This window comes from Cynocephalus volans, chromosome 6, assembly GCF_027409185.1.
Source record: "Cynocephalus volans isolate mCynVol1 chromosome 6, mCynVol1.pri, whole genome shotgun sequence".
Lineage (NCBI taxonomy): Eukaryota > Metazoa > Chordata > Mammalia > Dermoptera > Cynocephalidae > Cynocephalus > Cynocephalus volans.
The window spans coordinates 46,918,350-46,935,855 of record NC_084465.1 but is presented as its reverse complement, the minus strand read 5'-3'; the positions used below and the strand labels follow the sequence as shown (position 1 = coordinate 46,935,855).

At 44.5% G+C, this 17,506-nt stretch overlaps 1 protein-coding gene across 1 annotated transcript in view; it reads right to left on the bottom strand.

Annotated features, from left to right (window-relative positions):
• Positions 1-17,506, bottom strand: part of LAMB4 (laminin subunit beta 4) — a 98,891-nt gene that overhangs the window by 28,462 nt on the left and 52,923 nt on the right. Inside the window, exons 18-23 of the mRNA XM_063100053.1 lie at positions 16,018-16,195; positions 14,774-14,917; positions 13,255-13,486; positions 12,657-12,814; positions 3,820-4,044; positions 2,726-2,946 (exon numbers count right to left, since the gene is read on the bottom strand). Coding sequence (XP_062956123.1) covers positions 2,726-2,946; positions 3,820-4,044; positions 12,657-12,814; positions 13,255-13,486; positions 14,774-14,917; positions 16,018-16,195 — 1,158 coding nt within the window. The remainder of the gene's footprint in view (positions 1-2,725; positions 2,947-3,819; positions 4,045-12,656; positions 12,815-13,254; positions 13,487-14,773; positions 14,918-16,017; positions 16,196-17,506) is intronic.

Genomic DNA, 17,506 nt, shown 5'->3' with positions numbered 1-17,506 from the left:
ACTTCACTTTTGCCCTATTAACATTTCATCTTCTTGTTTCCAGCCTACATGATAGCCTATTCGGATACCTTGCCTCTTGTTCTGTCTTTATATTAACTTACAGCTTTGCAATATCTGCAAATTTGAGAAGCATGTTTCTCCTACTCCATCTAAACTGTTGATGAAAATATTGGAAGCACGTTTAGATCTCTCTGTGGAAATGCACTAGGGACCACCTCCTGGCTGACATAGAGACATTTATCAGTAGTTGTTTAAACAGCTGGGAATCTAAATGTCCACATGTTTTCTCTGTACTCCAATGAAAGTGTTTCCTGATTGTAGAAAGCAACCTTCCCAAGGGAACTCCTATGGACCAAATACCCAAAAGTCCCTATGTCACGAGTGGCTTTTTGGTTAAACCAACGCTACCTGCCTTTTGGCTTCATAGGCTGCCCTTGGTCTTTGTGACTGAACTGTATTCTTTGTTGAGTGCTGCTACAAATGTGCTTCCCCAAAGGTCTAAGAAGCATGCCAGAGGGTGATGTCATGAACATTAGGAGTTCTCATGAATTAGGAAGCCAAGCAGTCATGTGGACAGCCACCAATTTATTTCATGTTTGGTGGCTTCAGATGTGGGACTGGAGGGGAGCATATAAAATAGGCATAGTGCCCAGATCTTGGTTTCTAAAACCATTTTCCAACAAAAGTACTCCTTGGAGAAATGGCTGATTCTATAACTGGGGCAATAAACATATAAGATCCCTGGACTATTTTACAGTACCAGAAAGTAAGGAGGTACTTTAAAAAACCCTATAATATTGGGATATGTCAAAGGGACACAGGAGCCAATTGGAAGAGCTTCCAATGACCAAAGCCGAAACAATTTGAACAACAAAATAAAGTAGTGTTGGACTATAACCAAAATGTAGTATAAATATCCATGAATCTATACCGATGTGGAAAATGATTGAATAAATGAATAAATAGGGGATAACAGACAAATCTCCAGTGAAGAAGAATTCCAAATGATTCATGGAGATACTGTGCCCTCAAGGAAGTAGAGCATAACTCTCTCTTCCTTAAGTGTGGGTTGTGTATGGTAACTTCCTTCCAATGATCACAGTATGGAAAGGAGGAAAAAGAGTAACTTTTAGAATATAGAGACCTGACAAATACTCCTTCAGCTAGGTGATAAAGATTTACACCAACAGTGATAAGTCTTGTCAATAATATGTATCCTTGGTACAATGCTATGAGAATGTCCCTTTATCTCTCTGGTCTTCTCTCAAAACCCGTAACCCTAGTCTAACCATGAGAAAAATATTAGATAGAATTGAACTGAAGGATATTCTACAAAATACTTCTTAAAACTATCAAGGTTATTAAAAACAAGGAAAGTCTGAAAAAATCGTCACAGCCAAGAGGAGCCTAAGGAGCTATGATGAGTAAATATAGTATGTTCTGGATGGGGTATTGGAACAGAAAAGGATACTAGGTAAAAACTAAGGAAATCTGAATATGTTACAGAGTTTATTAATGATAAGGTATTAGTATTGGTTTATCAATTGTGACAAATGTATCAAACCGATGTAAGATGTTAATCATAGGAGAAACTGGGCATGGGGTACATTTTCTGTGAACTATCTTCACTTCATAAATCTACTGTAAAATTTAAAGTTTATTTAAAAAAGGGTATGGTTTATTTGTGTGGGTTGGTGAGGGAGGGCTGGAGAGAAGGGACTAGAAGAGAAGGAAAAATACATTCTATGTATAAGAACTACCTTCAAAAGTTCACTTGTATAAGATTTGACCTTCAAATAATAGTTGAAAAATGGAGCTGAAATTGGAGATGAGTCACGCTCACTAACTGGAAAGACTCCAGATTCTTAAATTAGCATTTTGATTCCAAGTAAGCCCTGATCCCTATCTTGTGGGTTTAAACTTTTCTAAAATTTGTTATGGTTTTACTCTTTTTAGATATTTCCCTCCCATATCTATTAAGGTGAAAATTGTTTCAAGGAATAGATTTATTAAGCCAAAAACCAAAAAAGCCACAAAACCCAAAAAACAAAAACACAAAACAAACACAAAACTAAGCATGATATTAACAAATAGTTTTTTCCATAAATAATGTCATAGTCATTAAAAAATTCTCTGGTCATTGTTTTACTGACTAAACATACGGTTTATGTGCAGTAAACCGTATATAAAGCATTGAAATTTGCTCCCAGAACATTAGCCTGCATTCTTTAGAAACAACCTACGTGGGTCTGAAAGTAAAGATGACATTTTCTTTTACACGTATGTAATGCAAAGCAGTTGGTGAGCCACAGGGAATAATGACTTGATTTTTAAAGATGGAATTAGGGGTTCTGAAGGCTCCTGTTTACTGTTATTCTGATTAATAATCACTTCTGATGAACACTCTATTTCTCGAGTCCTCCCTATGTTTAAGTGTATGAAATAGCGTAAGGAAAGGTCAACGTCTGTGTTTTGCTCTGTATGAACTCTGGCTTCCTGTCACAGACAAGTCTAGAAAAAACTTGGGCAAAGTTTATCTTTGAGACCTCCTCTTTTCTTGGTGTTTTCATCCCTTGATAAATGCTGACTCTATCCCTGTATAAGTCCAATCCTGTCTAAAAACACTAATTAACAACAGTATATAAAAAAAAATTCCCTACACATCTGGAAATCATGTCTTACTGTCAGTTCTCTCTCTGAGTGCACTAGTTTTCAAGTATCTTGCCTGGTCACAGTGGCTACTTTGAGAAGTCCGGGGGTCACAGTCACATGACTGACATCCTCTGCCAGGGACCAGATTCCAGTGTCCATCAGCACAACGGTCACAGGCCAGGCCTGTGACATTTGGCAGACAAGGGCACACACCAGTGACAGGGTCACAGAGGCACGCTCCCTCATCAGGGTGACACTGAGTGGGACTCACGCCGGAAGGGTGGCAGGAGCATCCTGGGATAAAAAAGCTGTCATTAGAAGTAAATTCAGTGATAAGGCTAGCACTTAATAAACCAAACAGCTTTTCAGACCAGGATATATTATTTCTCCAAAGGTCTCAAAGAAGAAACACCTTGTAATAGGATTTATCAAAGAATCTAAGTAGGTTGAGCTCATTCAATTGTATTCAATTTCCCCACAGAGCCACTTGACAAGGTTTAAACTACTGTGCTCTAAGAACTCACAATTACGATGACTAAAAGTCTCACTTTTCCCTCATGCCATTCACCAAAGTTCCATTTATGTATATGATTAAAAAATGGTTTTTCTAAATTGATTTGGGTGAACTGAAATAGTTAAAATATCTCCTAAAAATAAGCAGTTTATTCCCCTTCTTTCTTTGTCATAGAATCGAACCTTCATTGTCTTCTACATCAGTGATTCTCATATTTATACATTATAGTCACTTGCCGAGCTTGTTATAGCGCAGATTCCTGGGCCTCACTCCCAGAGACTCTTACTCAGCGGGCGTGAAGTACAGCCCAGGAATCTGTGTGTTAACTGATTGTTAACTGATTCTGGCACAGGTGCACAGGGGACTACAGTCTGAGAAACAATGCTTTGAGTCCACCAGGATAGGTGTTAAAGGCAATAACTGCAAAAGACAAACTAATAACACCAGTGAGTACATTGTAGCTGCGTCTGGGAATACCTAAGTGGCACTGCACACGTGTCCGCTGACAAGTTCAGTGCAGCAGGCCTATCACCCAGTGGGTGCTATTTTTGCTTGCTGAGATTGGCCTGACTGACATGAGCATGGGAGAGCTGACACCACATTTACGAGCTGCCTCTCAGCCACATTTCCCCCCGGGAGCTTGGCAGACTTACTTCTGCATGTCTGATTGAGGGCCGACCCAAAGTGACCTGGTTTGCAGAGCTGGCAGTTCGGGCCCTGAGTGTTGTACAGACATCTAAGGCACTCTCCTGTTACCCGGCTGCAGGACTCTGGATCAGATACATCTATGTTGTTGTTGCAGGCACATGGCCGGCAAGGAGTGCCTGAAATTCCTGGATTCCCATAGAAACCAGGAGAGCATTCTCCACACTGAATACCTGAAAGAAGCAGGGAGAAAGAGGAAATAGGATGAGGTGTGAGTGCTGGGGGAGGAGGAGAGATTGATGTTGTAAATAGGATTATCAGGCTCCTCTGCGGACAATGAGAAGTCACACATTAGGGGTTGAATAAAGAAAAGTGCTCTACTTTAAACAAATCATTCATTTTATTTATTATTCATTTAGAGAATAGAAAGATTATTCAGAGCTAAAAAGTCTTTGGTGAGAATGGATTTTAGTCTTTCTTCAGAAACTTTGGAGTTGTGGGCACAGAATTTTTAGGTCCTTATAATCAGAGTCACCCTGGTGTGCCCCAGGACCCAAAGCTAATCTCAGCTCCTGTTCTCCTTGGAGCATCTCAACTCTCACCTGATCCTAAAGGTGAACTGTGGTTAAAATGAAGCAGCCTTGAAGAAAACGTCCTAATAGCAACAGCCTGAGATATGTGTCTGAGAGTGTAGATGGGCAAGAGCAGTTTTCTTGATGTATGGCCCATGAGGGTGTTTCTATTGTGTAGTATATGCAGAAACCATCTTTCTGCCCAACATCATTTACCCTGCCAACCATGAGGTAACTGCAGTGGTTTAGGTGTCCAAACTGTGGGTCCACTGTCCACAGTTTGGCTCGTCCCACTTGGAAATTCTCTTGTCACTCACATATGGTCTCAGTTTTTAAAAACTGACCAACCAAGCCAAACTGTACACAGAGAAGAGGTAAGAGGAGAGAATGAACTAGAGCCACGTATAACCTTAGATGTAACAAATAAGAAGATCAGCCACATAGTTTATCATCATGATGGCAGTCATCAGTGAAGAAAATAATATTACCATATTTTATACATAAGATTAAATCAGGTGGATTTCATAAGTTATTTTCTTGTTAGCACTATACATTCACGCTCGCGCTTAAACTCTTTAAAATTTTTGATTGAGCAACAGATACAAATTTTGATTTAAGACTTATGCAGTGCCTGACTTGTTTCACTTAATATAATTCTCTCAAGGTCCATCCATGTTGTTGCAAATGGCAGTATTTCATTCGTTTTTATAGCTGAGTAGTATTCCATTGTGTAGATGTACCACATTTTCCATATCCACTCATCTGATGATGGACATTTGGGCTGGTTCCAACTCTTGGCTATTGTAAAGAGTACTGCGATGAACATTGGGGAACAGGTATACCTTCGACTTGATGATTTCCATTCCTCTGGGTATATTCCCAACAGTGGTATAGCTGCGTCATATGGTAGCGACTATACAATGCTCAAATTAGTGCTTCAAGACATTTAAAAAAAATTGGTTATATCTGTGAAATATCAGTTAAACCAACTGCTTGGAATTATACAAAGAAATCATTTGACTGATTAAATTTTTAATTTTTAATTGCTTATGTTATATGTAAAGATTCATATGTATCATGGAAAGATTCGTGTTATCTTTTAATTCTATTTTTCCACAGAACTTTTTGAAGTACCCTTGTATATGCTATTTAATCACATATATATCTTACTTAACATTGAAAGACTCCCGCAGTGGGTAGTCAGTCAGTTCAGGGAGACCCTCCCAAGGAACAGCGAAACCACGGCTTCGGATGCAAAAACAAGAGGTTTATTGAACACACAGGTACCCGGGCGACTCAGTCTTTCGAAAGACTGGCGCGCCGAGTAGAGCTCCTGGGTCCTTTTTATAGCAAAAAGCGCGGGTACAGAAGCGAGAAGCAAGGTAATTGGTTAGTTTAAATCAAGCCAGGGGTGAACTTCGGTCAAGTGGGAGTCCTTGAAACAGCTGAGGGGCACTCTTGAAACTTTAACTGACTTGTCTATTTCTGGGAACTATCCGCCCTTTGCCTCGGGCCGGGGCCCAGGTGCATAACCACAGATATCCTGTTTGACTCTGTTCCCCTTGTTTCTTAACTTGACTTTTTGGCTGTATTTTCCCTATACCCTTGTAAAAAGCACTTCCTTCATTCCCCCATTTCTTTTGTGGATCGCTCTAATCTTAGAGCGGAATTAAAAGTTATCTTCGCCATTTAAGGTTTGGTATTTTTGCCTAAGGACCAGAATCTTAACTGCACTTACCCTATCATTGATGAATTGGACTAGTCTATTGATGACGTAGGGCCCAAGGGTGAACAACAGAAGGAGGAGTAATAGGGGCCCGGCGATGGTTGACAGTAGGGTGGTCAACCAAGGGGAGTTATTTGATCTGGTTATAAGCATTTTCATAGTTTGAGTCAGGAGGCCTGACTCTTTTAGAGGCCGGTGCATCAATTTCTGGAATATCCCAAGCCTCGAGACCCGCCGCCAGGGCACATATATCAGGGGTAAGGGAGGGCCACCAAGTCCAAAGGGGGTGGACTTCTGTCTTGAACCAGACAACCTTTCCAGTTTGGGACAGTACCTGCCAGGTGAGGGTGTTGGGCTGGTTAGGGTTATTACTTGGTAGGCTTGCTCCGCCGCCGCCGAATGCGCAACTTAAGAGGATTATCAGTCCTCTCCAGCTCCCAGGATTCATCTGGTACGGAGGGTGGCGCAGGCTTGAGGTGAGAAGCATGTACCCAGGCTGCAATGCCGTCTACTTTTACCGCTGTTGGTGTGGTCAGTAGCACCAGGTACGGGCCTTTCCACCGAGGCTCAAGGCTGCCGGTCCGATGGCGCCTAACAAGCACTTGGTCTCCGACCTGGAACGGATGAGGGATGGCCACGGCACCTGGCTCGTATACCTCCTTGATCTGGTCCCAGATCTGGGTTTTTACAACTTCTAAAGCCTTTAAGTGAGTAAATAAGACAGGAAGAAAGTTATCATCGGGACCCAGTGTTCCTCCCAACTCAAGTATGGGGGGGGGTCCCCCGTGGAGGATTTCATAAGGGGTCAGACCAAGCTGGCCAGGGGTATTCCTGGCTCTGAACAGCGCTAAGGGAAGGAGGGCCACCCAGTCTTTTCCACCGGTCTCTAAGGCCAATTTAGTTAAGGTCTCTTTGATGGTTCTATTCATTCTCTCTACTTGACCTGAGCTCTGGGGCCTATACGCACAATGTACTTCCAATTTATCCCCAGTTGTGTGGCCAGTCCCTGGCTTACCTGAGCAACAAAGGCTGGGCCATTATCTGACCCGATCACCTTAGGGATCCCGAAACGGGGCAGGATTTCTTCTAGTATCTTTTTACATACAGTCAGGGCCGTTTCAGTTTTGGTAGGGAAGGCTTCTACCCATCCAGAGAAAGTATCTACAAATACTAGCAGATACCTGTTCCCATACCGGCCAGGCTTTACCTCTGTAAAGTCTACTTCCCAGTATACGCCGGGTCGATCTCCCCGTTGTCTTTTTCCGGTCTCTCGGTAGGTGGTAGTCGCATTAGTCATGGCACAAGCCGGACACCGATTGGCGACTTCTTGAACGGTGGACCGGAGATTCGGGATGGAGAGGCTGGTGCGGCTCGTTAGTTGAAGGAGCTTTTCTGGTCCTAAGTGTGTTAGCTGATGTAACCGCTGAATGAATTCTTTTCCCTGGTCAGGAGTGAGCTCTCTTGGCTTGGTCCTAGCTTGAGCAGGCTCGATTGGCTCTTGAAGCTTTATAGTTTCTGCTAGCACCCTGACCGACAGGGCGGCTTGTTTTGCAGCCTCGTCGGCCCTCCGGTTCCCGGCCGCCACAGGGTTATTTCCTCTCTGGTGGCCCGGGCAGTGGATAATGGCGACCTGCTTAGGGAGGTGAATGGCCTCTAGCAGAGCCAGAATTTCTTCTTTGTTTTTAATGTCTTTTCCAGCCGAAGTGAGCAGTCCCCTCTGTTTATATATTGCCCCATGAATGTGAGCAGTGGCAAAAGCATACCTGCTGTCCGTGTAGATGTTGATGTTTTTTCCTTCGGCTAGGCGTAATGCCTGCGTCAAGGCGATTAGCTCGGCCTTCTGGGCTGATGTCCCTTCTGGCAGGCTGCTTGCCCATACCGTCCGTTTGCCATCTACGATGGCGGCCCCTGCTCTCCGCTTACCTTCCACAATGAAGCTGCTACCGTCTGTATACCAGGCAGGCACTCCGGGCAATGGCTGGTCCTTCAGGTCCCGTCGAGTCCCAGCTTCCTCAGCAAGGATTTCTGAGCATTGGTGTACTGGGGTGGATTCTGACTCGACTGGTAGTAGGGTAGCTGGGTTCAGGACAGCAGGGGGCGCGAAAGATATCCTTTCGTTTAGCAGCAAACTCTGGTAATGAGTCATCCTGGCATTGGTCATCCACCGATTGGGGGGCTGCCGCACGATACTTTCGAGGCTGTGGGAAGCAATCACAGTCACATTTTGCCCCAAGGTTAACTTATCAGCGTCTTTGAGGAGGAGTGCCACTGCAGCAACCGCTTTTAGGCAGGTTGGCCACCCACTGGCCACTGGATCCAGTTTTTTTGATAGATAAGCTACTGGCCGTCGCCATGGTCCTAGGGTCTGAGTAAGCACTCCTCGGGCCACACCGGCTCTTTCATCTACGTATAGAGTAAACGGTTTGGTGAGGTCTGGGAGAGCCAAAGCGGGGGCAGACAGCAAGGCTTCTTTTATGTGGTCGAAAGCCTTTTGATGCTTTTCAGTCCAGGTAAAAGGAATGTTTTCCCTTGTCAGAGGGTACAAGGGTGCAGCCAGGGAAGCAAACCCAGGAATCCAGAGCCTGCAGAATCCGGCAGTACCCAGAAATTCGCGGACCTGCCTGGGGGTTGTGGGAGTAGGGATCTTCATAACTGTAGCTTTCCGGGCCGGGGTCAGCCATCTTTTTCCCTCTTTGAGCAGGTACCCCAAATAGGTGACCTCCTTCTGGCATAACTGGGCCTTTTTAGCTGATACCCGGTACCCCAACTTACTCAGTTCCTGCAAGAGCTTCTGTGTCCCTTTTTTGCAGCCTTCATATGTGGGAGCCGCCACCAGGAGGTCGTCCACATATTGGAGTAATGTGACCTGGGGGTTGAGAGCCCTTTTTCTGGGTCTCTCCACTCGAACGCGAACAGTGGCTGGCTGTTGGGGTGTAGTTTGAGGCAAAAAAAGGCATTCTTGAGATCCAAGACTGAGTACCAAGTGTGACTAGGCGGAAGGGAACTCAGGAGGCTGTATGGGTTTGGGACTGAGGGATGAATGTCTTGCACCCTTTTGTTAATTTCTCTCAAGTCTTGGACTGGCCGATAGTCATTGGTCCCTGGCTTTTTTACTGGTAGCAGAGGGGTGTTCCAGGGCGACTGGCAGGGCACTAAGACCCCTAGGTCTAAGAACCTTTGGATGTGGGGTCTGATGCCTTCCCGGGCTTCTTTAGTCATTGGATACTGTCGGACGGCCACCGGTGAGGCACCCGATTTCAGCTCTACTACTACTGGTGGGACGTTATTGGCCAGTCCCATACCTGTCTTTTCTGCCCATACGGTGGGAAAAAGTTGGAGCCAGGATGGGTCGATGGAGGGAGAGGCCGGCTTTTCATACAGCCGGTATTCTTCTTCTAGGTTTAGGACCAGGCACATGGTAGAGTGATCTCCCCATGTTACTTGTGGGCCCTCTGTAGAAAACTGGATTTGAGCTTTTAGTTTGGTTAGGAGGTCCCTGCCCAACAGAGGAGCGGGGCACTCGGGTATGACCAGAAAGGAGTGGGTTACTTGTTTATATCCAACTTTTAAAAGTCTCTTTGTGGTCCAGGGGTAGACGTTGCTTCCTGTCGCTCCTTCTACAACTGTCCGTCTAGGCTCTATTTCTCCCATGGGTTGGGTCAATACCGAATGTTCAGCCCCGGTATCGACCAGGAACTCAATGGGGGTCCCCTCCACAGTCAGTGTTACCCTAGGTTCGGGGAGGGGGTCCGAACCCCGACTCCCCTAGTCATCTAGGGATAGAACCTTGGCTTCTCTGATGTTCTTTTTCCGGGGACATTCTCTTGCCCAGTGACCCTTCTCTTTACAGTACGCGCATTGGTCTTTGTCTAGAGGGGGTCTTCCATCCCTAGGTGTTTTCTTTGCCCGGTTGCTCAGGTTCCCTGTCTGCCTATCTCTAGACCCTCTTTCACCTACCACTGCGGCCAAAATCCTAGTCAAGTTTTTTTTTCTTGGCGCCTATCGCGCCGTCTCTCTCTCTCTTCTGTCTCTCTTTTTTCTCTTTCTTGTTTTTCCTCTTCTGTCTCTCTCTTGTGGTACACCTTTTCTGCCTCTCTCACTAAATCTTGTAAGGAATAATCTTGGAGCCCCTCTAGTCTTTGTAACTTTTTCTTGATATCTGGGGCTGACTGGCCGATAAAGGCCATGGCAACTGCCGCCTGCTGTCCCTCAGAAGAGGGGTCAAACGGAGTGTATCTCCTATATGCCTCCATCAGGCGTTCCAAGAAAACCGAGGGGGGTTCTACCGATCCCTGCAAGACCTCTCTTACCTTAGCCAAATTGGTGGGGCGCCGGGCTGCCCCTTTGAGACCTGCCACTAGAGTCCGGCGGTAGACCAGAAGACGCTCCCTACCTTCGGCCGTGTTGTAATCCCATTGAGGTCGATTGAGGGGGAAGGCCTCATTAATGAGGTTCTCGAGTTGTGTAGGGGCCCCGTTGTCCCCGAGAACGTTCTTGCGGGCCTCCAGAAGAATCCTTTCTCGCTCTTCAGTGGTGAAGAGGATCTGGAGTAGCTGTTGGCAATCGTCCCAAGTGGGCTGGTGAGAGAACATAAGGGACTCAAGAAGTCCCGTGAGTCCTGCTGGTTTTTCAGAAAAAGACGGGTGGTTAGACTTCCAATTGTAAAGATCTGCTGAGGAAAAAGGCCAATACTGTAGAGGGACCAAGCCATTAGGCTCAGCTGGGGGCCCTATGGCTCGGAGGGGCAAAGCTACGGTGGAGTCAGGACCGGAGCCGTCTCTCGGACTGCGAGGTTGGCGGCTCCTAGTCCCCGCAGCCGGTCCCTCAGGGCTAGGATCACCGGGCGCTCGGCCTGGTGCCGATCTGTTTCCCTGAGGGGCCAGAGGGGGCAGCGGAGCCGCCGGGTAAGGTGGGGTTTCAGAGAGAGAAAATAGGTCATCTGGTGTCGGGAGGACGGGGGGTTGGGGAGGGGCGGAAGGCTTCCTTGTAGGTGGCCTTTGAGTATTTTCTGATCCCGAAACAACAGCGACTTTGCTGGAGGGTGGCACCCAGGGAGGGGGATTCTGGGCGAGGTCTTGCCATACCACGACATAGGCAACCTGGTCCGGGTGTCCTCCGGTCTCCTGAAAAACAATCTTTTTAACTGCAAAAATGACAGTAAGATCAAAGGTTCCCTCTGGCGGCCAACCTACGCCGAATGTGGGCCACTCAGACGAACAGAAAGTCTGCCATTTTCCTTTTTTGATCTCCATGGACAGATTGTGAGCCCTGGCTTTGACATCTTTCCAATGATCTAGAGTAAGGGAGAGGGGCGTAAGGGCACCTTGCCCCATCTCGAAAATTTCCAATAGGGGAACGACGACGCAAAGACCTATCACAACTAAGACAAAAAGAAACCAGAAACGGCGACGAGACCGAGTGCCGTAGAAATAGAAGAAAGAGTCCGATGGCAGAGCGCGCCTCCCGAGACGCGGTGAGACCAAAACACAATAATCCTCTGCCAAGGGGTCCACCAGGCGTCCCTGGTCCTCCCCTGATCCTGGGACGTCTCCCAGGATTGCCGGGTGGCGAGCCCCCGAACACGTCTGTTCGCTACCCGCACTTCGCTCCCAGAGCGACTAACCCGGAACAAACTGAAACCAAAATGCGCGCGCTCAGAAAAGACAGTCGAAATCACTGAGTCAGACACAGAGACGAGACACAGAAACGAGACACAGAACGACTGCTGGCCAGCTTACCTCCCGTTGGTGGGTCGGTGGTCCCTGGGTGGGGGTCTCCGATCCCGGACGAGCCCCCAAATGAAAGACTCCCGCAGTGGGTAGTCAGTCAGTTCAGGGAGACCCTCCCAAGGAACAGCGAAACCACGGCTTCGGATGCAAAAACAAGAGGTTTATTGAACACACAGGTACCCGGGCGACTCAGTCTTTCGAAAGACTGGCGCGCCGAGTAGAGCTCCTGGGTCCTTTTTATAGCAAAAAGCGCGGGTACAGAAGCGAGAAGCAAGGTAATTGGTTAGTTTAAATCAAGCCAGGGGTGAACTTCGGTCAAGTGGGAGTCCTTGAAACAGCTGAGGGGCACTCTTGAAACTTTAACTGACTTGTCTATTTCTGGGAACTATCCGCCCTTTGCCTCGGGCCGGGGCCCAGGTGCATAACCACAGATATCCTGTTTGACTCTGTTCCCCTTGTTTCTTAACTTGACTTTTTGGCTGTATTTTCCCTATACCCTTGTAAAAAGCACTTCCTTCAACATGATGATTTTACTTCAAATAAATTAATTTGACTTGCTCTCACTTGGTCAGTTAATTTTCTAGAACATTATTTTAAAACAATTATAGTGAAATGAGCTTTTAATTGTCTTTGGTTTTTGAATCATTCAAATTTTTTGCTCAGTAAAGTAGCAACTTAGTAAATTGTGTCTTCTTACCATTAACTAATATTCTGCACCACTCATTTTTCTAAAGCAGATAAATTATGAACATGTGATCGATTTTCGGATTGTAATGTGATATAGAAGGAAAAAAACCATCATGAACCATATTACGTACCCGCATAACCTTGAAGACAATTGCAGATTACATCTGAGCCCCAAGGATTCTGATAACAGGAATGGGCAAAATACTGATTGCTTGAGGGCACATCTGGACATGGGCAAGGACGACAGGACTGTCCTGAAGGAGGATTTCCATAGTAACCATCGATGCACCTGTCAAGGCAATTTCCTTTTACCAAAATGTTTCCAGGAAAAGCTCGATAGTTAGCCAGTGTGGATTTGCTATGCTTTACAACGGTGCAAATGTAAAAACTCTGTATTTTAGAAGATGCTCATTTGCTCTGTGAAATATTTTTTTGTTTTCTATCGAGAGTCTGAAGGCATAGTCATTAAACTCAATATAATAGCACTTGATTTTTATACAACATTTGAATAACATTAAGAGCAATGTGCCAGACAAATGTGTTATTGATTTAATCAGACACTTTCTGGTCTGAAAGATGGTCTTGAAGGACAATGGAACAATTATCTCCCCCACCAATAGTAGTTATTCTACACTAAAATACCGTTGAGACTCTATTCAGTGGTCCTTCATCATGAGATCAGAACAAAATTTTAAAAACTAAGAGTCAAACTGCATATGCATTCCATACCTTTCACAGTTTCTTCCAGTTGTAAAGCCTCCACAATTGAAGCACGATCCTGTCTCTGGATCACAAAGTTCAGCAAACCCATTGCAAGAGCAAGGGTGGCAGGTGGGAAATCCAAAGTAGCCTGCCAGGCACCGATCACAACGGCGGCCAGCCACCTCTCCATGGCAGGGGCACTGTCCTGTTATTTGGTCACATACAGCGTTCTTTGAGCCTTGAGGGTGGCAGTGACATGCTGGATAAAGCAGAGAAGCATGATGGGGTGGAGATAGGTGTTGTGGTGGTGAAAGGGCTACAGTTCTGATTTTGCATTCCCTGCCCCATGCAGGTGAGTGAAGTGAGGCTGTACAGTGCTTAGAACAGAGCCTGGCATAGAATGAATACCAGGTAAAGGTTAAATAACAATTCACTGATTCATTCACTACACAGCATGTTGTGAACAACTAGGGCTTGTGAACATTTGTTGTCAATACCCAGGAACCAAACAAGCAACATGTTTTTGATGACTGTGTATATGAAACTACATAAAATGTAAGAACCCTTCTCAAGATGGTCAGATTTTTCTTATTCCTAGACAATATATCAGAGGTCCAATCCCTTTCTGATAAAATTATTAAATCCCCTGAGCCAATCTTCCCTGTACAAAAATGTGATGCCTGCTCGTTTGATGGGGTGGTATATGGAAGAAATGTTTTCTCCTTTGTGTAGACCCATTTGTGCAGCTCAAGTGCTTCATAACTTTCTTTAAGAAAGAAAAGAAAAGCCAATGATGGACCTATGCACAGTTTGCTGGGTAGGCAGCCATGCCCAAGCGATGCTGAAAAGGTATGTTCCCTTAACTGAAAGGAAAATTAACTTACCTGTATGTAGGTTGTCTTGGTTCCTAAGGTAGGTTTCTGTGGGGAATAGTATTTCCACATAATGGCTTACACTATGAACAGAAAACTATATACTCTGAACATGACAGCCGTGAGAGCTAAAGTATCAACTATGGATGAAGCTCCATCTCTTATTAATGGTGACTCAAAGAATGAGTTCAAAAGCTGTTTGCAACCCTAGCATCAAAAACGGTAATATTATCAGTGAGGGAGATCTTGCCTGTGATGACAATGTTGTCCCTTTCTTGACTTCCCAATCTCATTGTCATTTTAGCCTTCCCAGCCACTGGGCTTACACGCTAGATCACAAAGCTGGATTTGCACAGCCACTCCCTTCATGGTGTTCCCACATTCCACCTGGACTACCACCCCTTTGATATAGACTGCAAACTTCCAGAAGCACAAACCATGTTTTGTTTATCATTCGTGGTTCTTAACAGAGCTTCGTACACAGCCGGTGCCCATTGAATGGATGAAGTACAGTAGAAAAATTTTCAGAACATTTTAACTAAATACATAGTCTGAATGATGTGGTCAAGCTCCCAATCTCCTCCCCTTTAAAACTCCCCACATTGTTTTTCCTGCCTTCAAAACATCAAGGTTGTGAACAAGTATGTTTCCCCTGGTTTTTTTTTGCTACGTACAGTGACAGCCACGATGCCCCAAACCATAGCTTCCAGTTGAGCACCTGTCACAGCAGCGCCCAACCACACCAGGTTTACACTGGCACTGGCCTCCAAGTCGGCTGCAGCCGGACCCGACTGAGCCCTGCGGGTGACACTTGCAGGCTGCAGGAACAAAGGAAGGGAGGTAAAGGTGAAGGAAGTGGCAGAAAAGCACCTCACCCTGCTAGTAGCTTTAGTTAACCTGTCCTTCAGTTGACACCTCTCTAATCCTCAACTTCCTCGTCTGTTAAATGGGATGATATAGAATCTACCTCATGGGACTGTGGTATGGATCAAAGGCCATAAAGCCTATGAAGTACTTACAACAGTGTTTGGCACATAGTAAGTCCTCAATAAACATTACTTAACACATTAATAAAAGGCTTAGGATAAATTGTTTAAAGTAATTAATTATTCTAATGTAATTATTGCTATTGGTATTATTATTACATCAATTCCTGATGTTCTATGTTGGTGCTGGAGTATACTCACTGGTTTTTGATTTCCCCTATTCCATATACTTCATGACATAGTGAGTAGTCTTAATTCATAGCTCTGTCCTAATGGAAAAAGCATTTGCCTAGAACTCAGGAAGCCCAGCTCTCATTGTAGCTGACACTCTATAGTAGTGGTTCTCAGCTGGGGGACAATTTTGCCCCCCCAGGGACATTTGACAAAGTTTGGTGACAGTTTTGGATGTCACAACTCAGGGAGGGTGATATTTGTATCAAGTGAGCAAGGATGCTGCTAAACAGCCTATAATGCACAGGGCAGCCTCCTGCAACAGAGAACTATTCAGCTCAAAATTTCAATGGTGCCTAGGTTGAGAAACCCTCCCCTACAGCTAAGTGAAGTAGGAAAGTTACATAATGTTTTTGGACCCTGATACTCTCATTTATTAAATGAAGGTTTGAGGATGAAAGAAGTTGGTTAGAGTTCCTTTCAGTCCTAAAATTCTAGCATTCCTAATGAATATTTTAGGACCATGGTTCCAGCAATCTAGCATTCCAATGCTACTGCAGAGTTCCTCTTTTATACACTTACTGTCCTGTGAATTGTGATTCTAACACATCAGCAGCCTGCTCTGTGTATCTAATCATTGGGTGATGGCTATTTTGGTTATTGCTTAGAGTGGATGCTAAAATAAATTGATTCACTCGCATGCCAAAAAGCATTTGTACAGATATCAGTGCTTCAGTGGAGCCCATTAAACAGATACTCACCCACTGCCCCATTGTGTAGCTTGGCAGACATGCTGACTATAAGCCTTTCACATGCACCAGGGAGCACTGGAGGTTCCATTTCCGAGGCAATTTCAACACAGCTGTGCAGCTGATACTCATCGAAGTCCTCCTTGCTGCAGAAATTCTCCAATGAATTGATTTGGGGAACAAGGCCAAGCTTTTGAAATAATGGGAAAAAAAGAGTTATGTGTGAATTTTCTGCTGTTCAGGATTCTAGTTATATAAAATAATAGATCGATGAGAATAATGGTTCAAAAGAAAGTCAATCCAATCCTTTAAATTGTTCAGGACTGAAGATATTAAGATTTTCAATTTATTAAAAAATCGTTAACTAGATATCTACATTTATTGACTTATGGCAACAAAAATAAAATTAGCCTTTATCTTTTTGCTTTCATTATTATATTTTTTTACTTGCTAATAAGTTTTTCTTCAATTCGAAAGAATTTTAACTAGGTTACTTGTGATAAATCAAGAAATTATGGCTCAGACAGTGCATCCCACAGTGTCACTGTGGAATACTAATTCCACAAAATTTTCCTTGAAGTTTTGTCAATTACATATAAACAGTGGTGTTCTACATCAAACTATATAGGCCTTTTGGAGATTCACACATAGATTAACATATTAGAGGCTCTGAGAAGTTCTGAAAGATACATTCTAAACTCAGTGTTCCCACATTTATTTAACCACTTGGTCCTATATCCAAATACCATAGTATTTATTAATACTTCATAAAACCAAAATTTCACAGATGCATTGTGGGACTTGCTGGCTTAAGCCACATATATAGCTATCGTGGGGACAAATGCATCATTGTAGGCTGATTCTCAAAAAGGAATCATCTCAAGTTTAATATCTATGTGAAGAAAAGCTATTCAGTTATATTTTTGAGAAGATTTGATCTAAATCATGACCTAATACTATTTGAAATGCTTATGAATGGCTTTGGATGATGGAGTAGAGAGTGTGTTGGTAAAGCATACTGACCACATCAAGTTGGTCATTTTGAACAACTGGTGTTAAAAACAGCATTGAAGACATGCTTTAACTTGGCAAGTCAATCTTCAGTCCCAAGCAATTGGGAGGATTGGATTGAGCCCGGGAGCACAGATAAATCTCCCCTGGCCTTCTTTTTGCGTTGTCCATATCGCAGCTCGTTTCCATGGCCCTTCACTTCAACCATCTGCAGTCTTTCCCTAAGACTCTCAACCTAGGTGACTATTTCAAAGTGTCTCCTGCTCCTCAAATGTCTAACCTCATTCTTGCTGCACTCTCAGCATATGTCCTTGCCTCTTACTCCTCTTACTTCACAGAGATAATAGACCTCAGCAAAGGGACTGGAGCCTCCCAAACTCTGGTCTGACCTGGGGTTAACAAATGTCCTTGACTCTTGGTGCTTACGCAGGAAGAGGAATTGCTGTGAAAGGTGTGTCCTGTGCTTGCTTTCTTCGCTCTCTTCCTCTCG